At 47.1% G+C, this 23,991-nt stretch overlaps 2 protein-coding genes across 3 annotated transcripts; one reads left to right on the top strand and one right to left on the bottom strand.

The window, feature by feature from the left end:
* Positions 1–5,939: 5,939 nt before the first annotated feature.
* Positions 5,940–18,145, bottom strand: eif2ak3 (eukaryotic translation initiation factor 2-alpha kinase 3). Of its 2 annotated transcripts, XM_038967783.1 has the most exons (5): positions 17,219–18,108; positions 16,234–16,407; positions 13,790–13,891; positions 13,042–13,104; positions 5,940–10,890 (listed from the first exon to the last, which is right to left on the bottom strand). In XM_038967783.1, exons 1-5 carry the CDS (start codon positions 17,990–17,992, stop codon positions 10,705–10,707), a joined length of 1,299 nt encoding a protein of 432 aa, XP_038823711.1. In that variant the 5' UTR covers positions 17,993–18,108; the 3' UTR covers positions 5,940–10,704. The 2 variants fall into 2 exon arrangements, with proteins under 2 accessions (XP_038823711.1, XP_038823712.1); XM_038967784.1 differs by lacking the exons at positions 5,940–10,890; positions 13,042–13,104; positions 13,790–13,891 and adding an exon at positions 13,898–14,191 and having other exon boundaries at positions 17,219–18,145.
* On the top strand, positions 17,991–22,558 carry LOC120022965 (eukaryotic translation initiation factor 2-alpha kinase 3-like). Its single transcript, XM_038966924.1, has 3 exons — positions 17,991–18,020; positions 21,732–21,922; positions 22,004–22,558. The coding sequence occupies exons 1-3, from the start codon at positions 17,991–17,993 to the stop codon at positions 22,152–22,154; spliced, it is 372 nt and encodes a 123-aa protein (XP_038822852.1). The 3' UTR covers positions 22,155–22,558.
* Positions 22,559–23,991: the final 1,433 nt, after the last annotated feature.

Below are 23,991 nucleotides of genomic sequence, written 5' to 3' on the forward strand. Positions count from 1 at the left end.
CCCCCATCTAGCTTCAGAGTTTGTTCTGTTAGGTGCCCTAAACTGGGATATGCTTAACACCCCGGCAGTCCTACAATCTAAGCTAGATGCCCTCAATCTCACACAAATCATCAAGGAACCTACCAGGTACAACCCTAAATCCGTAAACATGGGCACCCTCATAGACATTATCCTGACCAACTTGTCCTCCAAATACACCTCTGCTGTTTTCAACCAAGATCTCAGTGATCACTGCCTCATTGCCTGCATCCGTTATGGGTCCGCGGTCAAACGACCACCCCTCATCACTGTCAAACGCTCCCTAAAACACTTCTGCGAGCAGGCCTTTCTAATCGACCTGGCCCGGGTATCATGGAAGGATATCGACCTCATCCCGTCAGTCGAGGATGCCTGGTCATTCTTTAAAAGTAATTTCCTCACCATCTTAGATAAGCATGCCCCGTTCAAAAAATGTAGAACTAATAACAGATATAGCCCTTGGTTCACTCCAGACCTGACTGCCCATGACCAGCACAAAAACATCCTGTGGCGGACTGCAATAGCATCGAATAGTCCCCACGATATGCAACTGTTCAGGGAAGTCAGGAACCAATAAACGCAGTCAGTCAGGAAAGCAAAGGCCAGCTTTTTCAAGCAGAAATTCACATCCTGTAGCTCTAACTCGAAAAAGTTTTGGGACACTGTAAAGTCCATGGAGAACAAGAGCACCTCCTCCCAGCTGCCCACTGCACTGAGGCTCGGGAACACGGTCACCACTGATAAATCCATGATAATCGAAAATTTCAATAAGCATTTTTCAACGACTGGCCATGCCTTCCTCCTGGCTACTCCAACCCCGGCCAACAGCTCCGCTCCCCCGCAGCTACTTGCCCAAGCCTCCCCAGCTTCTCCTTCACCCAAATCCAGACAGCAGATGTTCTGAAAGAGCTGCAAAACCTGGACCCGTGCAAATCAGCTGGGCTAGACAATCTGGACCCTCTCTTTCTAAAACTATCCGCCGCCATTGTTGCAACCCCTATTACCAGCCTGTTCAACCTCTCTTTCGTATTGTCTGAGATCCCTAAAGATTGGAAAGCTGCCGTGGTCATCCCCCTCTTCAAAGGGGGAGACACTCTAGACCCAAACTGTTACAGACCTATATTTATCCTGCCCTGCCTATCTAAAGTCTTCGAAGGCCAAGTTAATAAACAGATCACTGACCATTTCGAATCCCACCGTACCTTCTCCGCTGTGCAATCCGGCTTCCGAGCCGGTCACGGGTGCACCTCAGCCACGCTCAAGGTACTAAGCGATATCATAACCGCCATCGATAAAAGACAGTACTGTGCAGCCGTCTTCATCGACCTGACCAAGACTTTCGACTCTGTCAATCACCGTATTCTTATCGGGCAGACTCAACAGCCTTGGTTTTTCTAATGACTGCCTCGCCTGGTTCACCAACTACTTTGCAGACAGAGTTCAGTGTGTCAAATCGGAGGGCCTGTTGTCTGGACCTCTGGCAGTCTCTTTGGGGGTACCACAGGTTTCAATTCTCGGGCCGACTCTTTTCTTTGTATATATCAATGATGTCGCTCTTGCTGCTGGTGATTCCCTGATCCACCTCTACTCAGACGACACCATTCTGTATACTTCTGACCCTTCCTTGGACACTGTGCTAACTAACCTCCAAACGAGCTTCAATGCCATACAACACTCCTTCCGTGGCCTCCAACTGCTCTTAAACGCAAGTAAAACCAAATGCATGCTTTTCAACCGTTCGCTGCCCGCACCCGCCCGCCCGACTAGCATCACCACCCTGGACGGTTCTGACTTAGAATATGTGGACAACTATAAATACCTAGGTGTCTGGCTAGACTGTAAACTCTCCTTCCAGACTCATATTAAACATCTCCAATCCAAAATCAAATCAAGAATCGTCTTTCTATTTCGCAACAAAGCCTCCATCACTCATGCCGCCAAACTTACTCTAGTAAAACTGACCATCCTACCGATCCTCGACTTCGGCGATGTCATCTACAAAATAGCTTCCAATACTCTACTCAGCAAACTGGATGCAGTTTATCACAGTGCCATCCGTTTTGTTACCAAATCACCTTATACCACCCACCACTGCGACATGTATGCTCTAGTCGGCTGGCCCTCGCTACATATTCGTCGCCAGACCCACTGGCTCCAGGTCATCTATAAGTCTATGCTAGGTAAAGCTCCGCCTTATCTCAGTTCACTGGTCACAATAACAACACCCACCCGTAGCACGCGCTCCAGCAGGTGTATCTCACTAATCATCCCCAAAGCCAACACCTCATTTGGCCGCCTTTCCTTCCAGTTCTCTGCTGCCAGTGACTGGAATGAATTGCAAAAATCACTGAAGTTGGAGACTTTTATTTCCCTCACCAACTTTAAACATCAACTATCTGAGCAGCTAACCGATCGCTGCAGCTGTACATAGTCCATCTGTAAATAGCCAACCCAATTTACCTACCTCATCCCCATACTGTTTTTATTTTATTTACTTTTCTGCTCTTTTGCACACCAGTATCTCTACTTGCTCATCATCATCTGCACATGTATCACTCCAGTGTTAATGCTAAATTGTAATTATTTCGCCACTATGGCCTATTTATTGCCTTACCTCCCTAATCTTACTACATTTGCACACACTGTAAATAGATTTTTCTATTGTGTTATTGACTGTATGCTTGTTTATCCCATGTGTAACTCTGTGTTGTTGTTTTTGTCACACTGCTTGCTTTATCTTGGCCAGGTCGCAGTTGTAAATGAGAACTTGTTCTGAACTGGCCTACCTGGTTAAATAAACCTGGTTAAATAAAGGTGTTCTCAACTAGCCTACCTGGTTAAATAAAGGTGAAAGGAAAAAAATATATACATTTAAAAAAGTTACACTTTGTAGTCCATTTTGACTCTATAATAAATGTTTCTGACTCATATTGACGCCACATAGGTTGTTTTTAGGGGCAGTTGCTCTTTAAAGGTACTGACATGAACAGAGCAACAACTGTGAAGAGAAATGTAAGTGTCCGTATTACAGAGCAACACAACTCCGAACATGACAGATAAGCTCCATAGCACCTATATGAATATTTAACTAAATGTACCTGTAGAATGGAAGAGGTTTTAAGACTTCTATAATTCATTTCGTCAGTTATAGCAGCTTATGATTTTTTAGATGACATAACATTTGAGGATACATCATTTAAGGGCCTATGTATTTTCAATATTTTTCACAAATCTAACCACAAAGCTGGCCATCTTTTCCCTTGTGTTTCTGACTGCCATCCCCCTTCCCGTTTATTTGTCGTATACACATGACATGTGTACACAGTGCAATGAAATGCTTCCTTGCAGGTTAACCTGTAGACAACGCAACAATAGAACAAGTCAGTAGCTAAGTGAATAAAAAGAGTAACAACAAATAAAAGGTCAATGAAATGTCACCAATTTAATAATGGCCCGTTTTTTATATTTTTTTAAACAAATATTTACATAGCCTATATGGTTATAACACACATGAGCCAAGAATGTTTACTTGTAGAATGTTATAGGACCTCTATGATTCATTTAGATTTAGTCAGTTCTACCACCTCAACATTGCCCAGTTTAAACGGGGTTAATACGAATATTACAGTTCAGCTTGAGGTCCACCAGGGGGCACTGTGTCACTGTCAGAAGACATGTTTCAGTCAGAAAACTCTCATCTCTTCGGTCTCAGCTAGCTAGCCAGCCAGTAGCTATCGGAAGTAGCTAGCCAGCCAAGCCAGCTACAGAAACGAAACTAATCAAATGCACTCGCTCGAAATAAACACTTTATGACTTATATCAATATCCTTAGCTTGCCCATTCACTAAATAATACTGATAAATAACTGACTGACACCCAATAGCTTAAGGCTGCTGAGTGCTAACGGTAGCTTATTAGCATTAGCCAACCCTTATACTGAGGCAGAATAGCTAGTTAGCTTCCACCAGGGCGTTTTTCTGAATGATGACGTCCACATCGAACCGACCTGTAGGGCTGGGGGGGAGGGGTCAAGGGACATGGGCGGTCCACTGCTTTGTGAAATCTTGACCAATCACAACAGCTGCCGCATCCGTCCAGGGGCTTCCTGCAGTACCTAGTACTGGCTTTCCACTAGATAACACAGCCGTAAAGTCAAAATTGAAAAAGGGCGAAAAAATATGTTTTTTGGTGATAATTCAAGGTTAGGGTTAGGCATAAGGCTAGCAGTAGGGTTAGCTTTAAAATCAGATTTTAATTAGATAAATTGTAGAAATGGGTTTAGCTATAACTATGACTGTGGTTGTGACAACCCCACTACTGCCTAGTGCAGTATAAAGTATTGTATTTTAAATACTGCATAGCAAATTATGTTATGGAAACTCATATCAGACTGAAATAACACATCAAATGGTTCGGGGCTGGACCATCAAATGGTTCGGGGCTGGACCATCAAATGGTTCGGGGCTGGACCATCAAACGGTTCGGGGCTGGACCATCAAACGGTTCGGGGCTGGACCATCAAACGGTTCGGGGCTGGTCCATCAAAAGGTTCGGGGCTGGACCATCAAACGGTTCTGGGCTGGACCATCAAACGGTTTGGGGCTGGACCATCAAAAGGTTTGGGGCTGGACCATCAAAAGGTTCGGGTCTGGACCAAAAACAGCCTAATGTGACACCTGAACTGGACCACTTGCTTATGGCGCCACAATGCGCTGGACAACATCAGTCCATAGCTCTCTGTTGTTCATCACAGCTGGTAGGTCCTCTGTTCTGAGGCCAGGGTCTCAGCAGATGTCCACGAAGGTTACATCTGGTCTTCCAGGTCTTCGCCTATGAGAGGGTAAAGTACCCACAGACCGATGCCTGGCTGTCGGCTCAGGGTGTCTGAAACAGTGACCAACACACACAGCCAACATACACACACGGGAACAAAAACACACCAAAGCACACTAAACTTTACAAATGTAATAGAAGTGTTTATTAAGACTTGGAAGAAGTCACCATATTTCAATGCACTTCATGGGACGAAGTGCATTAATCATATATTTATATATATATGTACCACCAACCCAAAACTGATTGATTTCGGCATTAAACATAAATAAAACAAAAATAAACATATTTACATCATCACCAGATCAGATGGACAGATAGATTTAACTAGAGGTCAAAGGTTAGGGGTCAAGGGAGAGGTCAGAGGTGCAGAACTGGAACTGAATCAGACATCCAGGGAAAGAAGAAGAGAGTAGAGAAGAAGAGAAGGAGAGAAGAAGAGAGGAGAGAAGAAGGAGAGGAGAGAAGAGAGAAGAAGGAGAGGAAGAGAGAAGAGAAGGAGAGAAGAGAGAAGAAAAGAAGGAGAGAAGAGAGAAGAAGGAGAGAAGAGAGAAGAAGAGAGGAGAGAAGTAGAGAGTAGAAGAAGAAGAGAGGAGAGAAGGAGAGAAGAAGAGAGGAGAGAAGAAGAGAGGAGAGAAGAAGAGAGGAGAGAAGAAGAGAGGAGAAGAAGAAGAGAGGAGAGAAGAAGAGAGGAGAGAAGAAGAGAGGAGAGAAGAAGAGAGGAGAGAAGGAGAGAGGAGAGAAGGAGAGGAGAGAAGAAGAGAGGAGAGAAGAAGAGAGGAGAGAAGAAGGGAGGAGAGAAGAAGAGAGTAGAGAAGAAGAGAGGAGAGAAGAAGAGAGGAGAAGAAGAAGAGAGGAGAGAAGAAGAGAGGAGAGAAGAAGAGAGGAGAGAAGGAGAGAGGAGGGAAGAAGAGAGGAGAGAAGAAGAGAGTAGAGAAGGAGAGGAGAGAAGAAGAGAGGAGAGAAGGAGGGTGGAAGAGACAGAAAAACTTAACATCCGTTAGATAACGATCTTATAAACTAATTCAACTATAGTTGTCATTTATAACACTACCTCTAGAACTAAAAGCAGAGATGACAGTACTATCTAAAGGTCTTGGAAAATCTTGATTTCAGACAGACAGAAATACAATTTAGGTCATTGCTGCAGATGTTCTCAGAGTTTGAAGGCAAAAAGTCAGAGAACGGTAATTCCTTCATATAGTCCGTAAAACATGAATACAAATAAAACAACCCTCTTTGCTGGGACTCGGATACAGTAGGTCAAAGGAAAAAGGTTATAAACTGTAAGAACTTGATCTAGTCTGAACATTTAAACCAGGGGTGTATTCATTAGTGCACACCGTAGCAAAACGTTTTGCAATGGGAAACCAGAGATTTTTTTAATTGGACAAGTTTAGCGAGGTCCCTCCCTGTTGTTTCAGCCTTATTGGTTCCATTTGGTTCAACCCAGTTTGGGTTATAAAAAAATCTAAAATAAGTGATTTTATTTTGACCAAACCTCAGCAGACTCTCATCTCCACTCAACAGAACCAGATCTAACTCAGCAGAACCATATCTAACTCAGCAGAACCAGATCTAACTCAGCAGACTCTCATCTCCACTCAACAGAACCAGATCTAACTCAACAGAACCAGATCTAACTCAACAGAACCAGATCTAACTCAACAGAATCATATCTAACTCAGCAGACTCTCTCTCATCTCCACTCAACAGAACCAGATCTAACTCAACAGAACCATATCTAACTCAGCAGACTCTCTCTCATCTCCACTCAACAGAACCAGATCTAACTCAGCAGATTCTCATCTCCACTCAACAGAACCAGATCTAACTCAACAGAACCAGATCTAACTCAGCAGATTCTCATCTCAACAGAACCAGATCTAACTCAACAGAACCAGATCTAACTCAGCAGACTCTCTCTCATCTCCACTCAACAGAACCAGATCTAACTCAACAGAACCAGATCTAACTCAGCAGACTCTCTCTCATCTCCACTCAACAGAACCAGATCTAACTCAACAGACTCTCTCTCATCTCAACAGAACCAGATCTAACTCAGCAGACTCTCATCTCAACAGAACCAGATCTAACTCAGCAGACTCTCTCTCATCTCCACTCAACAGAACCAGATCTAACTCAGCAGACTCATCTCCACTCAACAGAACCAGATCTAACTCAGCAGATTCTCATCTCCACTCAACAGAACCAGATCTAACTCAACAGAACCAGATCTAACTCAACAGAACCAGATCTAACTCAACAGAACCAGATCTAACTCAGCAGACTCTCTCTCATCTCAACAGAACCAGATCTAACTCAGCAGATTCTCATCTCCACTCAACAGAACCAGATCTAACTCAACAGAACCAGATCTAACTCAGCAGACTCTCATCTCCACTCAACAGAACCAGATCTAACTCAACAGAACCAGATCTAACTCAACAGAACCAGATCTAACTCAACAGAACCAGATCTACTCAGCAGACTCTCATTTCCACTCAACAGAACCAGATCTAACTCAACAGAACCAGATCTAACTCAACAGAACCAGATCTACTCAGCAGACTCTCATCTCCACTCAACAGAACCAGATCTAACTCAACAGAACCAGATCTACTCAGCAGACTCTCATCTCCACTCAACAGAACCAGATCTAACTCAACAGAACCAGATCTAACTCAACAGAACCAGATCTCTGCTGTTGTAAATTTATCAGCTTCTTCAGTCAAAAGACAAACTTTACAGTAATCAAAAAAAGCTTGCAGGATTATATCAAAAAAGCCTTTCAAAAATCATTAGAAAAAGTACAATTGATAAAACAATAATTATAGTACATTACAATTATCAGTGATAAGAGTAACAAGGACTTGATAAGACTTTTCTAAAGCAGTGCTCTCCTGTCCAGAGGAGAAAACATGGTGTTTATCACATAATGAAAGGTATCAGACCCAACATGTTATTGGGAGGTCCTCCTCAACTTAGAATCAGTTCATTCTTGTTCAGGGCCTAAATTAAATTCAGACTGAGGAAGATCCGCGTTATAGAGCAAGTTCTAATCAAGCCAACATGAGATGACAACATGTAAATGAGAACTTGTTCTCAACTGGCCTACCTGGTTAAATAAACCTGGTTAAATAAACCTGGTTAAATAAACCTGGTTAAATAAAGGTGGGAAAACAACAACAAAACCAACATACGGAGCGTTTTCCGTGAATGTGGTCGACGCAAACATGGGAATATTGCCTTTAAAACGTGCAGAGAGGACCATACGTGATCGGATTGAATCTGGCCCCTAGGTGACAGTTATCTCAGAAATACGACCACTCTCCATTCTATTCCTTAGATAGACACAGCGTCCTCCGGGCTTAAGAGACCGGGTCACATTCAGCTAGCGATAAAGTACAGCTAGCATCTCTCTCCCATCATCGGACATCACAATGCTTCATTCTGTCTGTGCCATTTACAAAGCAATGGAACCGTATTACAGTCTCAGTCACTATATACACAGGTGTGACCACACCTTCTCTTTTAACAACATACAATCATTTGACATTTTTTTTGTTTACTTATTTACAAAATTGGCAGGGAGAACATTTTGGAAAATCATTGTCCTGCTCTGGCTAGCAACTTAAACAGAGTTCACTTTCTACATTTACAACAAACATAAAGAAAGCATGAGAATTTGTTAGTCCGGACAGCCCTGTGATCCCCATCATTACCTATAGAAACCCAGCACCATTCATGAATTCATTCTAGTGGAGGTCAGAGCAGGTCTCCTGGTCCAAGGCAGTTCACACACACCTCACAAACCTCCTAAGGCCTAAGCAATACATTTAAATCATCTTAAAGAGGACTAGCAGGAACACGTCTCTCACAAGTCAGGCTTTTCTGTCTCAGCCTCCAGTTCTCAGTACTAGTTGCCAGTACTAGTTGCCAGTACTAGTTGTCAGTACTAGTTACCAGTTGTTAAGGACAGTTCATGTTAGAACAAGGTGTCATCTAGATATGGTTGATATGGTAACAGGGTTCAACACGAGGGAGAGATTGAATAAACAAACAGTGTGGGAGAAGGGTTACCGTAGAAGAGGGTTACTGTAGAAGAGGGTTACCGTAGAAGGGTTACCGTAGAAGAGGGTTACCGTAGCAGGGTTACCGTAGAAGAGGGTTACCGTAGAAGAGGGTTACCGTAGAAGGGTTACTGTAGTAGGGTTACCGTAGAAGAGGGTTACCGTAGAAGAGGGTTACTGTAGAAGAGGGTTACCGTAGAAGGGTTACCGTAGAAGAGGGTTACCGTAGAAGGGTTACCGTAGAAGAGGGTTACCGTAGAAGAGGGTTACTGTAGAAGAGGGTTACTGTAGAAGAGGGTTACCGTAGAAGAGGGTTACCGTAGAAGAGGGTTACTGTAGAAGAGGGTTACCGTAGAAGAGGGTTACCGTAGAAGAGGGTTACCGTAGAAGAGGGTTACCGTAGAAGAGGGTTACTGTAGAAGGGTTACCGTAGAAGGGTTACCGTAGAAGAGGGTTACCGTAGAAGAGGGTTACTGTAGAAGAGGGTTACTGTAGAAGAGGGTTACCGTAGAAGAGGGTTACCGTAGAAGGGTTACTGTAGTAGGGTTACCGTAGCAGGGTTACCGTAGAAGAGGGTTACCGTAGAAGAGGGTTACCGTAGAAGGGTTACCGTAGAAGGGTTACCGTAGAAGAGGGTTACCGTAGAAGAGGGTTACTGTAGAAGGGTTACCGTAGAAGGGTTACCGTAGAAGGGTTACCGTAGAAGAGGGTTACCGTAGAAGAGGGTTACCGTAGAAGGGTTACTGTAGTAGGGTTACCGTAGCAGGGTTACCGTAGAAGAGGGTTACCGTAGAAGAGGGTTACCGTAGTAGGATTACTGTAGAATGGTTACCGTAGAAGGGTTACTGTAGTAGGGTTACCGTAGAAGGGTTACCGTAGTAGGGTTTCCGTAGAAGAGGGTTACTGTAGTAGGGTTACCGTAGAAGGGTTACCGTAGAAGGGTTACCGTAGAAGGGTTACCGTAGAAGAGGGTTACTGTAGAAGGGTTACCGTAGAAGGGTTACCGTAGAAGGGTTACCGTAGAAGGGTTACCGTAGAAGGGTTACCGTAGAAGGGTTTCCGTAGAAGGGTTTCCGTAGAAGAGGGTTACTGTAGTAGGGTTACCGTAGAAGGGTTACCGTAGCAGGGTTACCGTAGAAGGGTTACCGTAGCAGGGTTACCGTAGAAGGGTTTCCGTAGAAGGGTTTCCGTAGTAGGGTTACCGTAGAAGGGTTTCCGTAGAAGGGTTTCCGTAGAAGGGTTACCGTAGTAGGGTTACCGTAGTAGGGTTACCGTAGAAGGGTTACCGTAGAAGGGTTTCCGTAGAAGGGTTACTGTAGAATGGTTACCGTAGTAGAATTAGCGTAGTAGGGTTACCGTAGTAGAATTAGCGTAGTAGGGTTACCGTAGTAGAATTAGCGTAGTAGGGTTACCGTAGTAGGGTTACCGTAGTAGGGTTACCGTAGTAGGGTTACCGTAGAAGGGTTACCGTAGTAGGGTTACCGTAGTAGGGTTACCGTAGTAGGGTTACCGTAGTAGGGTTACCGTAGTAGGGTTACCGTAGTAGGGTTACCGTAGTAGGGTTACCGTAGAAGGGTTACCGATGGGAAGGATGTGAGAGAGATGTCCTACAGGGTCTCTTTGGTGGTGTGTAAGAGGGAGAAGGTGTGATGAGGAGGTTCTGTCTGGCATTCGACTGGGAATGGGGGAACAGGGGTGACTGGCGTGTGTGTGTGTGTGTGTGTGTGTGTGTGTGTGTGTGTGTGTGTGTGTGTGTGTGTGTGTGTGTGTGTGTGTGTGTTCAGGAAGAGGCAATAGAGGTACGCGCAGGCCATCCGGCTGACGAGGCGCTGTATGTCCGGGATCGTTGTCGGACCGCAAGGCGACACGGGACTTCCAGTTCCTGAAACAGAGGCTCCTCTGTGATGTCAGCAGCCTCAGGACGCTCGGCCGGGTTAAGGGACAACATGCTACGGACCATGCCCAGCTAGAGTACACAGGAGAAACACATCAGGGTACATGACACCACACACTACGATCTGATCACGACGATCAATATCAAAACATACCCAACTGATCAGATAAAATACTTATTCATTTCTTAAGAGTAGTACATTTCATGCCATGATTGTATTTTATTCCATCTATGATATTATTGTATCAAGCTTTGTAACAGTGTTTTCACCTGTTATTTAATTCTCCATTTTGACCAGGAGATAGAAGCACAGACAGTAGGAGGCGTCAGACAGACAGCACAGACAGTAGGAGGCGTCAGACAGACAGCACAGACAGTAGGAGGCGTCAGACAGACAGCACAGACAGTAGGAGGCGTCAGACAGACAGCAGAGACAGTAGGAAGACAGTAGGAGGCGTCAGACAGACAGCAGAGACAGTAGGAGGCGTCAGACAGACATCAGAGACAGTAGGAAGACAGTAGGAGGCGCCAGACAGACAGCAGAGACAGTAGGAAGACAGTAGGAGGCGCCAGACAGACAGCAGAGACAGTAGGAGGCGTCAGACAGACAGCAGAGACAGTAGGAAGACAGTAGGAGGCGCCAGACAGACAGCAGAGACAGTAGGAAGACAGTAGGAGGCGCCAGACAGACAGCAGAGACAGTAGGAGGCGTCAGACAGACAGCAGAGACAGTAGGAAGACAGTAGGAGGCGCCAGACAGACAGCAGAGACAGTAGGAAGACAGTAGGAGGCGCCAGACAGACAGCAGAGACAGTAGGAGGCGTCAGACAGACAGCACAGACAGTAGGAAGACAGTAGGAGGCGCCAGACAGACAGCAGAGACAGTAGGAAGACAGTAGGAGGCGCCAGACAGACAGCAGAGACAGTAGGAGGCGTCAGACAGACAGCAGAGACAGTAGGAAGACAGTAGGAGGCGCCAGACAGACAGCAGGAGGCGTCAGACAGACAGCACAGACAGTAGGAGGCGTCAGACAGACAGCACAGACAGTAGGAGGCGTCAGACAGACAGCACAGACAGTATGAAGCGTCAGACAGACAGCACAGACAGTAGGAAGCGTCAGACAGACAGCAGAGACAGTAGGAAGACAGTAGGAGGCGCCAGACAGACAGCAGGAGGCGTCAGACAGACAGCACAGACAGTAGCAGGCGTCAGACAGACAGCAGAGACGGTAGGAGGCATCAGACAGACAGCAGACACAGTAGGAGGCGTCAGACAGACAGCAGAGACAGTAGGAGGCGTCAGACAGACATCAGAGACAGTAGGAAGACAGTAGGAGGCGCCAGACAGACAGCAGAGACAGTAGGAGGCGTCAGACAGACAGCAGAGACAGTAGGAAGACAGTAGGAGGCGTGAGACAGTAGGAAGACAGTAGGAGGCGCCAGACAGACAGCAGAGACAGTAGGAGGCGTCAGACAGACAGCACAGACAGTAGGAAGCGTCAGACAGACAGCACAGACAGTAGGAAGACAGTAGGAGGCGCCAGACAGACAGCAGGAGGCGTCAGACAGACAGCACAGACGGTAGCAGGCGTCAGACAGACAGCAGAGACGGTAGGAGGCATCAGACAGACAGCAGAGACAGTAGGAGGCGTCAGACAGACAGCAGAGACAGTAGGAGGCGTCAGACAGACAGCAGAGACAGTAGGAGGCGTCAGACAGACAGCAGAGACAGTAGGAGGCGTCAGACAGACAGCAGAGACAGTAGGAGGCGTCAGACAGACAGCAGAGACAGTAGGAGGCGTCAGACAGACAGCAGAGACAGAAGGAGGCGTCAGACAGACAGCAGAGACAGAAGGAGGCGTCAGACAGACAGCACAGACAGTAGGAGGCGTCAGACAGACAGCACAGACAGTAGGAGGCGTCAGACAGACAGCAGAGACAGTAGGAGGCGTCAGACAGACAGCAGAGACAGTAGGAGGCGTCAGACAGACAGCAGAGACAGTAGGAGGCGTCAGACAGACAGCAGAGACAGTAGGAGGCGTCAGACAGACATCAGAGACAGTAGGAGGCGTCAGACAGACATCAGAGACAGTAGGAGGTGTCAGACAGACAGCAGAGACAGTAGGAGGCTTCAGACAGACATCAGAGACAGTAGGAGGCATCACAGACAGACAGCAGGGACAGTAGGAGGCGTCAGACAGACAGCAGATATACACTACTTACCTCCTGGACGTTGTTCTTGGAGAAGACAGCAGGAAACTGCAGCCCTCGGACATCAGTCAGAGTCTGGAGATAAACATGATACCATAGACAATATATAACTTCAGTCAGGAGATAAACATGATACCATAGACAATATATAACTTCAGTCTGGAGATAAACATGATACCATAGACAATATAACTTGTCAGGAGATAAACATGATACCATAGACAATATATAACTTGTCAGGAGATAAACATGATACCATAGACAATACTGTAGTGGTGCGTTTTTATATAGTACTATTCACCCCGGTGAGTTTTTATATAGTTCTATTCACCCCGGTGAGTTTTTATATAGTACTATTCACCCTGGTGGGTGTTATATAGTACTATTCACCCCGGTGAGTTTTTATATAGTACTATTCACCCTGGTGGGTGTTATATAGTACTATTCACCCCGGTGAGTTTTTATATAGTACTATTCACCCCGGGTGTTATATAGTGTTATATAGTACTACTCACCCTGGTGGATGTTATATAGTGTTATATAGTACTACTCACCCTGGTGGGTATTATATAGTGTTATATAGTACTACTCACCCTGGTGGGTGTTATATAGTGTTATATAGTGTTATATAGTATTATATAGTACTACTCACCCTGGTGGGTGTTATATAGTATTATATAGTACTATTCACCCCGGTGAGTTTTTATATAGTACTATTCACCCTGGTGGGTGTTATATAGTGTTATATAGTGGTACTCACCCTGACTCTCTCCATCTGTGTCCTGAAGGGACAGAGCAGTTCAAACAGGATCAGACCCAGAGAGTAGATATCCACTTTGTGAGAGTACAGGTCCCCAGACAGCTGGAGAAGAGAGAGACAACAGGTCAGGGTAACAGAGTAGATATCCACTTTGTGAGAGTACAGGTCCCCAGACAGCTGGAGAAGAGAGAGACAACAGGTCAGGGTAACAGAGTAGATATCCACTTTGTGAGAGTACAGGTCCCCAGACAGCTGGAGAAGAGAGAGACAACAGGTCAGGGTAACAGACTAGATATCCACTTTGTGAGAGTACAGGTCCCCAGACAGCTGGAGAAGAGAGAGACAACAGGTCAGGGTAACAGAGTAGATATCCACTTTGTGAGAGTACAGGTCCCCAGACAGCTGGAGAAGAGAGAGACAACAGGTCAGGGTAACAGAGTAGATATCCACTTTGTGAGAGTACAGGTTAAGACACAGATAGACCGGGTGAGCTAGGATGAACCACACCAGGGTGTAGCAGGTCGGTTGAACCAGGACAGGGTGAGCTAGGATGAAACCACACCAGGGTGAACCAGGTCGGGTTGAACCAGGTCGGGGTGAACCAGGTCGGGTTGAACCAGGTCGGGGTGAACCAGGTCGGGTTGAACCAGGTCGGGTTGAACCAGGTCGGGTTGAACCAGGACAGGGTGAGCTAGGATGAAACCACACCAGGGTGAACCAGGTCGGGGTGAACCAGGTCGGGTTGAACCAGGTCGGGTTGAACCAGGACCGGGTGAGCTAGGATGAAACCACACCAGGTCGGGTTGAACCAGGTCGGGTTGAACCAGGTCGGGTTGAACCAGGACAGGGTGAGCTAGGATGAAACCACACCAGGGTTGAACCAGGTCGGGTTGAACCAGGTCGGGTTGAACCAGGTCGGGTTGAACCAGGTCGGGTTGAACCAGGACAGGGTGAGCTAGGATGAAACCACACCAGAGTTGAACCAGGTCGGGTTGAACCAGGTTGAACCAGGACAGGGTGAGCTAGGATGAAACCACACCAGGGTGAACCAGGTCGGGGTGAACCAGGTCGGGTTGAACCAGGTCGGGTTGAACCAGGACAGGGTGAGCTAGGATGAAACCACACCAGGGTTGAACCAGGTCGGGTTGAACCAGGACAGGGTGAGCTAGGATGAAACCACACCAGGGTGAACCAGGTCGGGGTGAACCAGGTCGGGGTGAACCAGGTCGGGTTGAACCAGGTCGGGGTGAACCAGGTCGGGGTGAACCAGGTCGGGGTGAACCAGGTCGGGGTGAACCAGGTCTTTCCGAGGGCACTGTATATGCAAAAGTATGTGGACACCACTTAACATTAGTGGCTTCGGCCATTTCAGTCACACAGGTGTATAAAATCGAGCACATAGCCATTCCTTCTCCACAGACAAATATTGGCAGTAAAATGGCCTTACTGAAGAGCTCAGTGACTTTCAACGTGGCACCGTCCTAGGATACCACCTTTCCAACAAGTCAGTTAGTCAACTTTCTTTCCTGCTAGAGCTGCCTCGGTCAACTGTAAGGGCTGTTATTGTGAAGTGGAAACATCTAGGAGGAACAACGGCTTATCCGCAAAGTGGTAGACCACACCAGCTCCAGAGTGCTGAAGCACGTAGCTCGTCTGTCCTCGGTTGCAACACTCACTATCGAGTTCCAAACTGCCTCTGGAAGCAACGTCAACACAATAACTGTTTGTCGGGAGCTTCATGAAATGGGTTTCCATGGCAGAGCAGCCGCACACAAGACTAAGATCACCATGCGCAATACCAAGCGTCGGCTGGAGTGGTGTAAAGCTCGCCACCATTAGACTCTGGAGCAGTGGAAACACGTTCTCTGGAGTGATGAATCACACTTCACCATCTGGTAGTCCGACGGACGAATCTGGGTTTGGCGGATGCCAGGAGAACGCTACCTGCCCCGAATGCATAGAGGCAACTGTAATGTTTGGTGGAGGAGGAATAATGGTCTGGGGATGTTTTTCATGGTTCGGGTCCCTTAGTTCCAGTGAAGGGGAATCATAACGCTACAGCATACTTTGTGGCAACAGTTTGGGGAAGGCCCTTTCCTGTTTCAGCATGACAATGCCCCTGTGAACAAAGCGAGGTCCATACAGAAATGTTTGTTGAGATCGGTGTGGAAGAACAAGACTGGCCCGCACAGAGCCCTGACCTCAACCCCACCGAACACCTATGGGATGAATTGGAACGCCGACTGCGAGCCTAATCACCTAACATCAATGCCCGACCTCACTAATGTTCCAACATCTAGAGGAAAACCTTCCAAGAAGAGTGGAGGCTGTTATCGCAGCAAATGGGGGACCAACTCCATATTAATGACCATGATTTTGGAATGAGATGCTCGACGAGCAGGTGTCCACATACTTTTGGTCATTTAGTGTCTGTTCGGTCATACCTGCTCTGGGCTCATGTATAGTTTGGTGCCGACTTGTCCCGTGTGACGGGCATAGCTGGGCATGGGAGTTAGGGGTCCTGAATCATCCTCATCCTCTTCCTGGTCCATGGCTGTCACCAGACCAAAGTCTCCAACCTTCACCACATCATCCACTGTGAAGAAGATATTGGAGGGCTGGAGGAGAGAGGAGGTGAGAGGAGGAGAAGAGAGGAGAGAGGTGGTGAGAGGAGGAGGGGGAGAGAGGAGAGAGGTGGTGAGAGGAGGAGGGGGAGAGAGGAGAGAGGAAGAGAGGAGGGGGAGAGAGGAGAGAAGTGGTGAGAGGAGGAGAAGAGAGGAGAGGAGGGGGAGAGAGGAGGGGTAGAGAGGAGAGAGGTGGTGAGAGGAGGAGGGGGAGAGAGGAGAGAGAGGAGGAGAAGAGAGGAGAGGAGGGGGAGAGAGGAAAGAGGAAGAGAGGGGGAGAGAGGAGGGGGAGAGAGGAGAGAGAGGAGGAGAAGAGAGGAGAGGAGGGGGAGAGAGGAAAGAGGAAGAGAGGAGAGGGGGAGAGAGGAGGGGGAGAGAGGAGAGGAGGGGAAGAGAGTAGAGAGGAGGAGAAGAGAGGAGAGGAGGGGGAGAGAGGAGAGGAAGAGAGGAGAGGAGGGGGAGAGGAGAGAGAGAAGGAGAAGAGAGGAGAGGAGGGGGAGAGAAGAAAGAGAAGGAGAAGAGAGGAGAGGAGAGGGAGAGAGGAGGAGAGTGAAGCAGGAGAGAGAGGAGGTGAGAGGAGAGGAGAAAGAGAGGAGAGAGGCGAGGAGAGAGAAGAGGAGGGGGAGAGAGGGAATTGTTAGATACTGGTGAAGGTAGGGCTGGGGATTGTGTGGGTGTGTGTCCGTCGGGTGTGTGTACGCCTGTGTGTGCATGCGTCTTCATTCCTACGTGTGTGTACCTGTGTGTGTACCTGTGTGTGTACCTGTGTGTGTACCTGTGTGTGTACCTGTGTCTACGTCCTCACCTTGAGGTCTCTGTGCATCAGGCCCTTGCTGTGGAGGAAGTGAACGGCCTCAGAGATCTGCAGGAATATGCCCAGACACTGAGAATGTTCCCTGTGTTCAGGCAGACATCTCTGAGACATCCAATCCTTCAAGGTGTCTTTACGACACAGCTGCATCTGAATGTACAGGTACACCTTAGGAGAGGGCTGGGGCCGCAGGGTTGGGGGGGTCCGGGAGGGACTTGGGGCCAGGCAGAGGGAGGTGGGGCGCGGAGGAGAGGAGGAGGGAGGGATGGAGGGGGAGGAGGGTGGGACGGGTACGGGGAAAGGGTCGGCTCTTCTGGTGTGGGAGGAGGAGGAGCTAGCCTTTTCAGTGAGTGGGGTACTGGCCAATCCGGAGGCTTCTGAGGGGGTCATGACCTCAGGGTCAGGGTCGGCGTCACGGTCGCAGCCCGAGTCCTCGAACACGATGTCAAAGGAGGACGAGGTGCAGTCGCTGGGGCCGCGGGGGGGGCATAGCTCAAAGGAGTGGGGCGTGTCTGAAGTCGAGGCCTCCGCGTCTGGTTGGCTATCCAGCTCTGACATCATACTGTCCTGACCAATCAGCAAGGGGAAGGGGAGGTCAGTCCCGACTCTGAAGTCCATTGCCCCACAGCCAAATCCCATGGCCCCGCCTGCAGATCTGGAGAGCATGGATTGGTCGTGGTCAGTCATGAAGGCCCCGCCCAGGCCAGACACAGAACTCACAGGGCTGGAGACAGAAGAGATGGGCACTTTGACAGAGAGCACCTCCATGTGGTCGGGGGAGCTCAGTGGCCAGTCGGTAGTGCTGAGAGAGAGGAGAGGAATATTATGATCGCCATCATCCTACTTCATACATACATCATACTTCAGGAATGGAAATGGCTTCAACCATCATTAAACAAGATGAAGACAAGAAGATCTAGAAATATACAGTTGAAGTCGGAAGTTTATATACACCTTAGCCAAATACATTTAAACTCAGTTTTTCACAATTCCTGACATTTAATCCTAGTAAAAATTCCCTGTTTTAGGTCAGTTAGGATCACCACTTTATTTTAAGAATGTGAAATGTCAGAAAGTAGCTGATAGCCCCCCCCCCCCCAGTATTCTACTGTATAGTAGCTGATCGCCCCCCCCCAGTATTCATACTGTATAGTAGCTGATAGCCCCCCCAGTATTCATACTGTATATAGCTGATACCCCCCCAGTTATTCATACTGTATAGTAGCTGATAGCCCCCCCAGTATTCATACTGTATAGTAGCTGATAGCCCCCCCAGTATTCATACTGTATAGTAGCTGATAGCCCCCCCAGTATTCATACTGTATAGTAGCTGATAGCCCCCCAGTATTCATACTGTATAGTAGCTGATAGCCCCCCCCCCAGTATTCATACTGTATAGTAGCTGATAGCCCCCCCAGTATTCATACTTGTATAGTACTGTAGCCCCCCCCCAGTATTCTACTGTATAGTAGCTGATAGCCCCCCCCAGTATTCATACGTATTAGTAGCTGATAGCCCCCCCCCCAGTATTCATACTGTATAGTAGCTGATAGCCCCCCCCAGTATTCATATGTATAGTAGCTGATAGCCCCCCCCCAGTATTCATACTGTATAGTAGCTATAGCCCCCCCACAGTATTCTATCATCTGTATAGTAGCTGATAGCCCCCAGTATCTCTGTATAGTAGCTGATAGCCCCCAGTATTCATATTACTGTATAGTAGCTGATAAGTACCCCCAGTATTCATACTGTAAGTAGCTGATAGCCCCCCCAGTTATTCATACTGTTATGAGTAGCTGATAGCCCCCCCCAGTATTCATACGTATAGTAGCTGATGCCCCCCCCAGTATTAATACTGTATATTGTAGCTGATAGCCCCCCAGTATTCATAGATGTATAGGATAGCTGTATTTTAGGCCCCCCCCCCAGTATTCATACTGTTATATTGAGTAGCTGATAGCCCCCCCACCAGTAGTTCTATTAGTTGTATAGTAGCTGATAGCCCCCCCCCCAGTTATCATACTGTATAGTAGCTGATAGCCCCCCCAGTATTCATGGTACTGAGTAGCTGATGAGCTGATACCCCCCCCAGTACTTTATAGTATGATAGTAGCTGATAGCCCCCCCCACTATTCATACTGTATAGTTGTAGTCTGATAAGCCCCCCCAGTATAGTCCATACTGTATAGTGACTGTTATAGCCCCCCCCCAGTATTATTCTATACTGTATAGTAGCTGATAGCCCCCCCCCCCCATTATTCATATACTGTATTCTAGTAGCTGATAGCCCCCCCCAGTATTCATACTGTATAGTAGCTGATAGCGCCCCCCCCCAGTATTCTATGACTGTAATACTTGAGTACGCTTGTATTAGCCCCCCCCAGTATTCATTACTGTATAGTAGCTGATAGCCCCCCCAGTATTCATACTGTTATAGTAGCTGATAGTTCCCACCTCATGCCAGTTACCTCTACTGTTAGTAGACGCTGTGAGCCCCCCCAGTTATTATTATCTGTATAGTAGCTGATAGCCCCCCCTATTCTATGCATAGCTGTATTTAGTACTGATGCACCCCCCCAGTATTCATATGTTGCATGATACTGTATAGTGTAGCTTAGCCCCCAGTATTCATACTGTATAGTAGCTGTACTCAAGCCTCCCCCAGTATTCTATACTGTATATGTAGCCTGATTAGCCCCCCCAGTATTCCATACTGTAAGATAGTACGCTGATAGCCCCCCCCGTATTCATACTGTTATAGTAGCTGATAGCCCCAGTCTATTCATACTGTATACATATGGTGTATATGCTTGATAAGCGCCCCCATAATTTACAGATAGCTGTATATGCATAGTTCATATGATTTTGCCCCCCCAGTATTCATACTGTGTAGTATGTAGTTTCTGAGTTATGTCACCCCAGTATTCATACTGTATAGTAGTTGATAGGCTTGATATAGCTGCCCCCAGTATTCATACTTGTATTCATACTGTGATTAAGTTAGCTGTATACCACTGTGCCCCCAGTATTCATACTGTATAGTAGTGATAGCTCGTAGCCCCCAGTTTCATAGTAGTAGTCGTTCTGTATAGTAGCTGGTAGCGCCCATCTTGAAACATTATTTCATACTGTATAGTAGCTGATAGCCCCCCAGTATTCATACTGTATAGTAGCTGATACGCCCCCCAGTTATTCATACTGTATAGTACTTGATAGCCCCCCCAGTATTCTACTGTATAGTAGCTGATAGCCCCCCCAGTATTCATAGTGTATAGTAGCTGATAGCCCCCCCAGTATTCATACTGTATGTAGCTGATAGCCCCCCCATTTCTCCTTTATATAGCTGATAGCCCCCCCCAGTATTCATACTGTATAGTAGCTGATAGCCCCCCCAGTATTCATACTGTATAGTAGCTGATAGCCCCCCCCCCAGTATTCATACTGTATAGTAGCTGATAGCCCCCCAGTATTCATAGTGTATAGTAGCTGATAGCCCCCCCAGTATTCATACTGTATAGTAGCTGATAGCCCCCCCCCAGTATTCATACTGTATAGTAGCTGATAGCCCCCCCAGTATTCATACTGTATAGTAGCTGATAGCCCCCCCCAGTATTCATAGTGTATAGTAGCTGATAGCCCCCCCAGTATTCATACTGTATATAGCTGATAGCCCCCCCAGTATTCATACTGTATAGTAGCTGATAGCCCCCCCAGTATTCATACTGTATAGTAGCTGATAGCCCCCCAGTATTCATAGTGTATAGTAGCTGATAGCCCCCCCAGTATTCATACTGTATAGTAGCTGATAGCCCCCCCCCCAGTATTCATACGTATGTAGCTGATAGCCCCCCCAGTTATTCATACTGTATAGTAGCTGATAGCCCCCCCAGTATTCATACTGTATAGTAGCTGATAGCCCCCCAGTATCCATACTGTATAGTAGCTGATAGCCCCCCCCTATCATATGTACAGTGCTGATACCCCCCATATTCATACTGTATAGTAGCTGATAGCCCCCCCATAGCCACCCCCAGATATTCATACTGTATAGTAGCTGATAGCCCCCCCCCCAGTTTCATACTGTATAGTAGCTGATAGCCCCCCCCCCCCAGTATTCATACTGTATAGTAGCTGATAGCCCCCCCCCAGTATTCATATTGTAAAGTAGCTGATAGCCCCCCCCAGTATTCATACTGTATAGTAGCTGATAGCCCCCAGTATTCATACTGTATAGTAGCTGATAGCCCCCCCCAGTATTCATACTGTATAGTAGCTGATAGCCCCCCCAGTATTCATACTGTATAGTAGCTGATAGCCCCCCCCCCAGTATTCATACTGTATAGTAGCTGATAGCCCCCCCCCCAGTATTCATACTGTATAGTAGCTGATAGCCCCCCCAGTATTCATACTGTATAGTAGCTGATAGCCCCCCAGTATTCATACTGTATAGTAGCTGATAGCCCCCCCCAGTATTCATACTGTATAGTAGCTGATAGCCCCCCCCCAGTATTCATACTGGGTCAAATCTCTGTGTCCATTCGCAAATAGAGTCATCCTCTTCTGTCTGTGTCCCAGGTACCTGACAGACTTTGAGCCGGTACAATGTCTGGGTCGAGGAGGGTTTGGTGTCGTGTTTGAGGCTCGGAACCAGGTGGACGACTGCAACTATGCTATCAAGAGGATCCGCCTTCCCAACAGGTAACGGCTTCAGCATCGTTTCAAACGAAGTACCCGTGTGGACTAAACCCGCTAGTGTATTGACCGCCTCTTACCCAACAGAGAGCTAGCCAGGGAGAAGGTGATGAGAGAGGTGAAAGCTCTGGCCAAGCTGGAACATCCAGGGATCATCCGTTACTTCAACGCCTGGCAGGAGAGCCCTCCAGAGGGCTGGCAGGAGGGACAGGACCAGCGCTGGCTTGAGGAGAGGTAGGAACCATAATTATGTTACACCAGGTAGGAACTATTACAGTGTAACACCAGGCAGGAGAGCCCTCCAGAGGGCTGGCAGGAGGGACAGGACCAGCGCTGGCTGGAGGAGAGGTAGGAACCATAATTATGTTACACCAGGTAGGAACTATTACAGTGTAACACCAGGCAGGAGAGCCCTCCAGAGGGCTGGCAGGAGGGACAGGACCAGCGCTGGCTGGAGGAGAGGTAGGAACCATAATTATGTTACACGTAGGAACTATTACAGTGTAACACCAGGCAGGAGAGCTCCCCCCTAAGGCCTGGCTGTGGGAACTTTTTGTCAGAAATGGACAGCTGTTAATTGAGTGAGAGTCACAGCTACAGTTGAAGTCAGAAGTTTACATACACTTAGGTTGGAGTCATTAAAACGAGTTTTTCAACCACTCCACAAATTTCTTGTTAACAAACTATAGCTTTGGCAAGTCGGTTAGGACATCTACTTTGTGCATGACACAAGTCATTTTTCCAACAAATGTTTACAGACAGATTACTTCACTTATAATTCACTGTTTCACAATTCCAGTGGGTCAGAAGTTTACATACACTAAGTTGACTGTGCCTTTAAACAGCTTGGAAAATTCTAGAAAATGATGTCATGGCTTTAGAAGCTTCTGATAGGCTAATTGACATCATTTGAGTCAATTGGAGGTGTACCCGTGGATGTATTTCAAGGCCTACCTTCAAACTCAGTGCCTCTTTGCTTGACATAATGGGAAAATCAATAGAAATCAGCCAATACCTCAGAAAAAAAATTGTAGACCTCCACAAGTCTGGTTCATCCTTGGGAGCAATTTTCAAACGCCTGAAGGTACCACGTTCATCTGTACAAACAATAGTACGCAAGTATAAACACCATGGGACCACGCAGCCGTCATACCGCTCAGGAAGGAGACGCGTTCTGTCTCCTAGAGATGAACGTACTTTGGTGTGAAAAGTGCAAATCAATCCCAGAACAACAGCAAGGACCTTGTGAAAATGCTGGAGGAAACAGGTACAAAAGTATCTATATCCACAGTAAACGAGTCCTATATCGACATAACCTGAAAGGCCGATCAGCAAGGAAGAAGCCACTGCTCCAAAACCGCCATAAAAAGCCAGACTACGGTTTGCAACTGCACATGGGGACAAAGATCGACTTTTTGAGAAATGTCCTCTGGTCTGATGAAACAAAAATAGAACTGTTTGGCCATAATGACCATCGTTTTTTGGAGGAAAAATGGGAGGCTTGCAAGCCGAAGAACACCATCCCAACCGTGAAGCACGGGGTGGCAGCATCATGTTGTGGGGGGCTTGCTGCAGGAGGAACTGGTGCACTTCACAAAATAGATGGCATCATGAGGTAAGAAAAGTATGTGGATATATTGAAGCAACATCTCAAGACATCAGTCAGGAAGTTAAAGCTTGGTCGCAAATGGGTCTTCCAAATGGACAATGACCCCAAGCATACTTCCAAAGTTGTGCAAAATGGCTTAAGGACAACAAAGTCAAGGTATTGGAGTGGCCATCACAAAGCCCTGACCTCAATCCTATAGAACATTTGTGCAGAACTGAAAAAGCGTGTGCGAGCAAGGAGGCCTACAAACCTGACTCAGTTACACCATCTCTGTCAGGAGGAATGGGCCAAAATTCACCCAACTTATTGTGGGAAGCTTGTGGAAGGCTACCCAAAACATTTGACTCAAGTTAAACCATTTAAAGGCAATGCTACCAAATACTAATTGAGTGTATGTAAACTTCTGACCCACTGGGAACGTGATGAAAGAAATAAAAGCTGAAATAAATCATTCTCTGTACTATAT

Source organism: Salvelinus namaycush, chromosome 28 (assembly GCF_016432855.1).
Source record: "Salvelinus namaycush isolate Seneca chromosome 28, SaNama_1.0, whole genome shotgun sequence".
In the NCBI taxonomy this organism is placed as follows: Eukaryota; Metazoa; Chordata; class Actinopteri; order Salmoniformes; family Salmonidae; genus Salvelinus; species Salvelinus namaycush.

Bases quoted from the DNA above. Each gene is read 5' to 3' on its own strand.
- LOC120022965 (XM_038966924.1), top strand. From the start codon at position 17,991: ATGTGGTCGGGGGAGCTCAGTGGCCAGTCG. The intron at 18,021-21,731 runs GTAGTGCTGAGA...GCCCCCCCCCAG, and splicing joins GGGAGCTCAGTGGCCAGTCG to TATTCATACTGGGTCAAATC. The intron at 21,923-22,003 runs GTAACGGCTTCA...CTTACCCAACAG, and splicing joins AGGATCCGCCTTCCCAACAG to AGAGCTAGCCAGGGAGAAGG.
- eif2ak3 (XM_038967783.1), bottom strand. From the start codon at position 17,992: ATGGAGGTGCTCTCTGTCAAAGTGCCCATCTCTTCTGTCTCCAGCCCT. The intron at 16,408-17,218 runs GTGAGGACGTAG...TCTCTCCTCCAG, and splicing joins TGATGCACAGAGACCTCAAG to CCCTCCAATATCTTCTTCAC. The intron at 13,105-13,789 runs GTGAGTACCACT...GTTTATCTCCAG, and splicing joins CACAGATGGAGAGAGTCAGG to ACTCTGACTGATGTCCGAGG.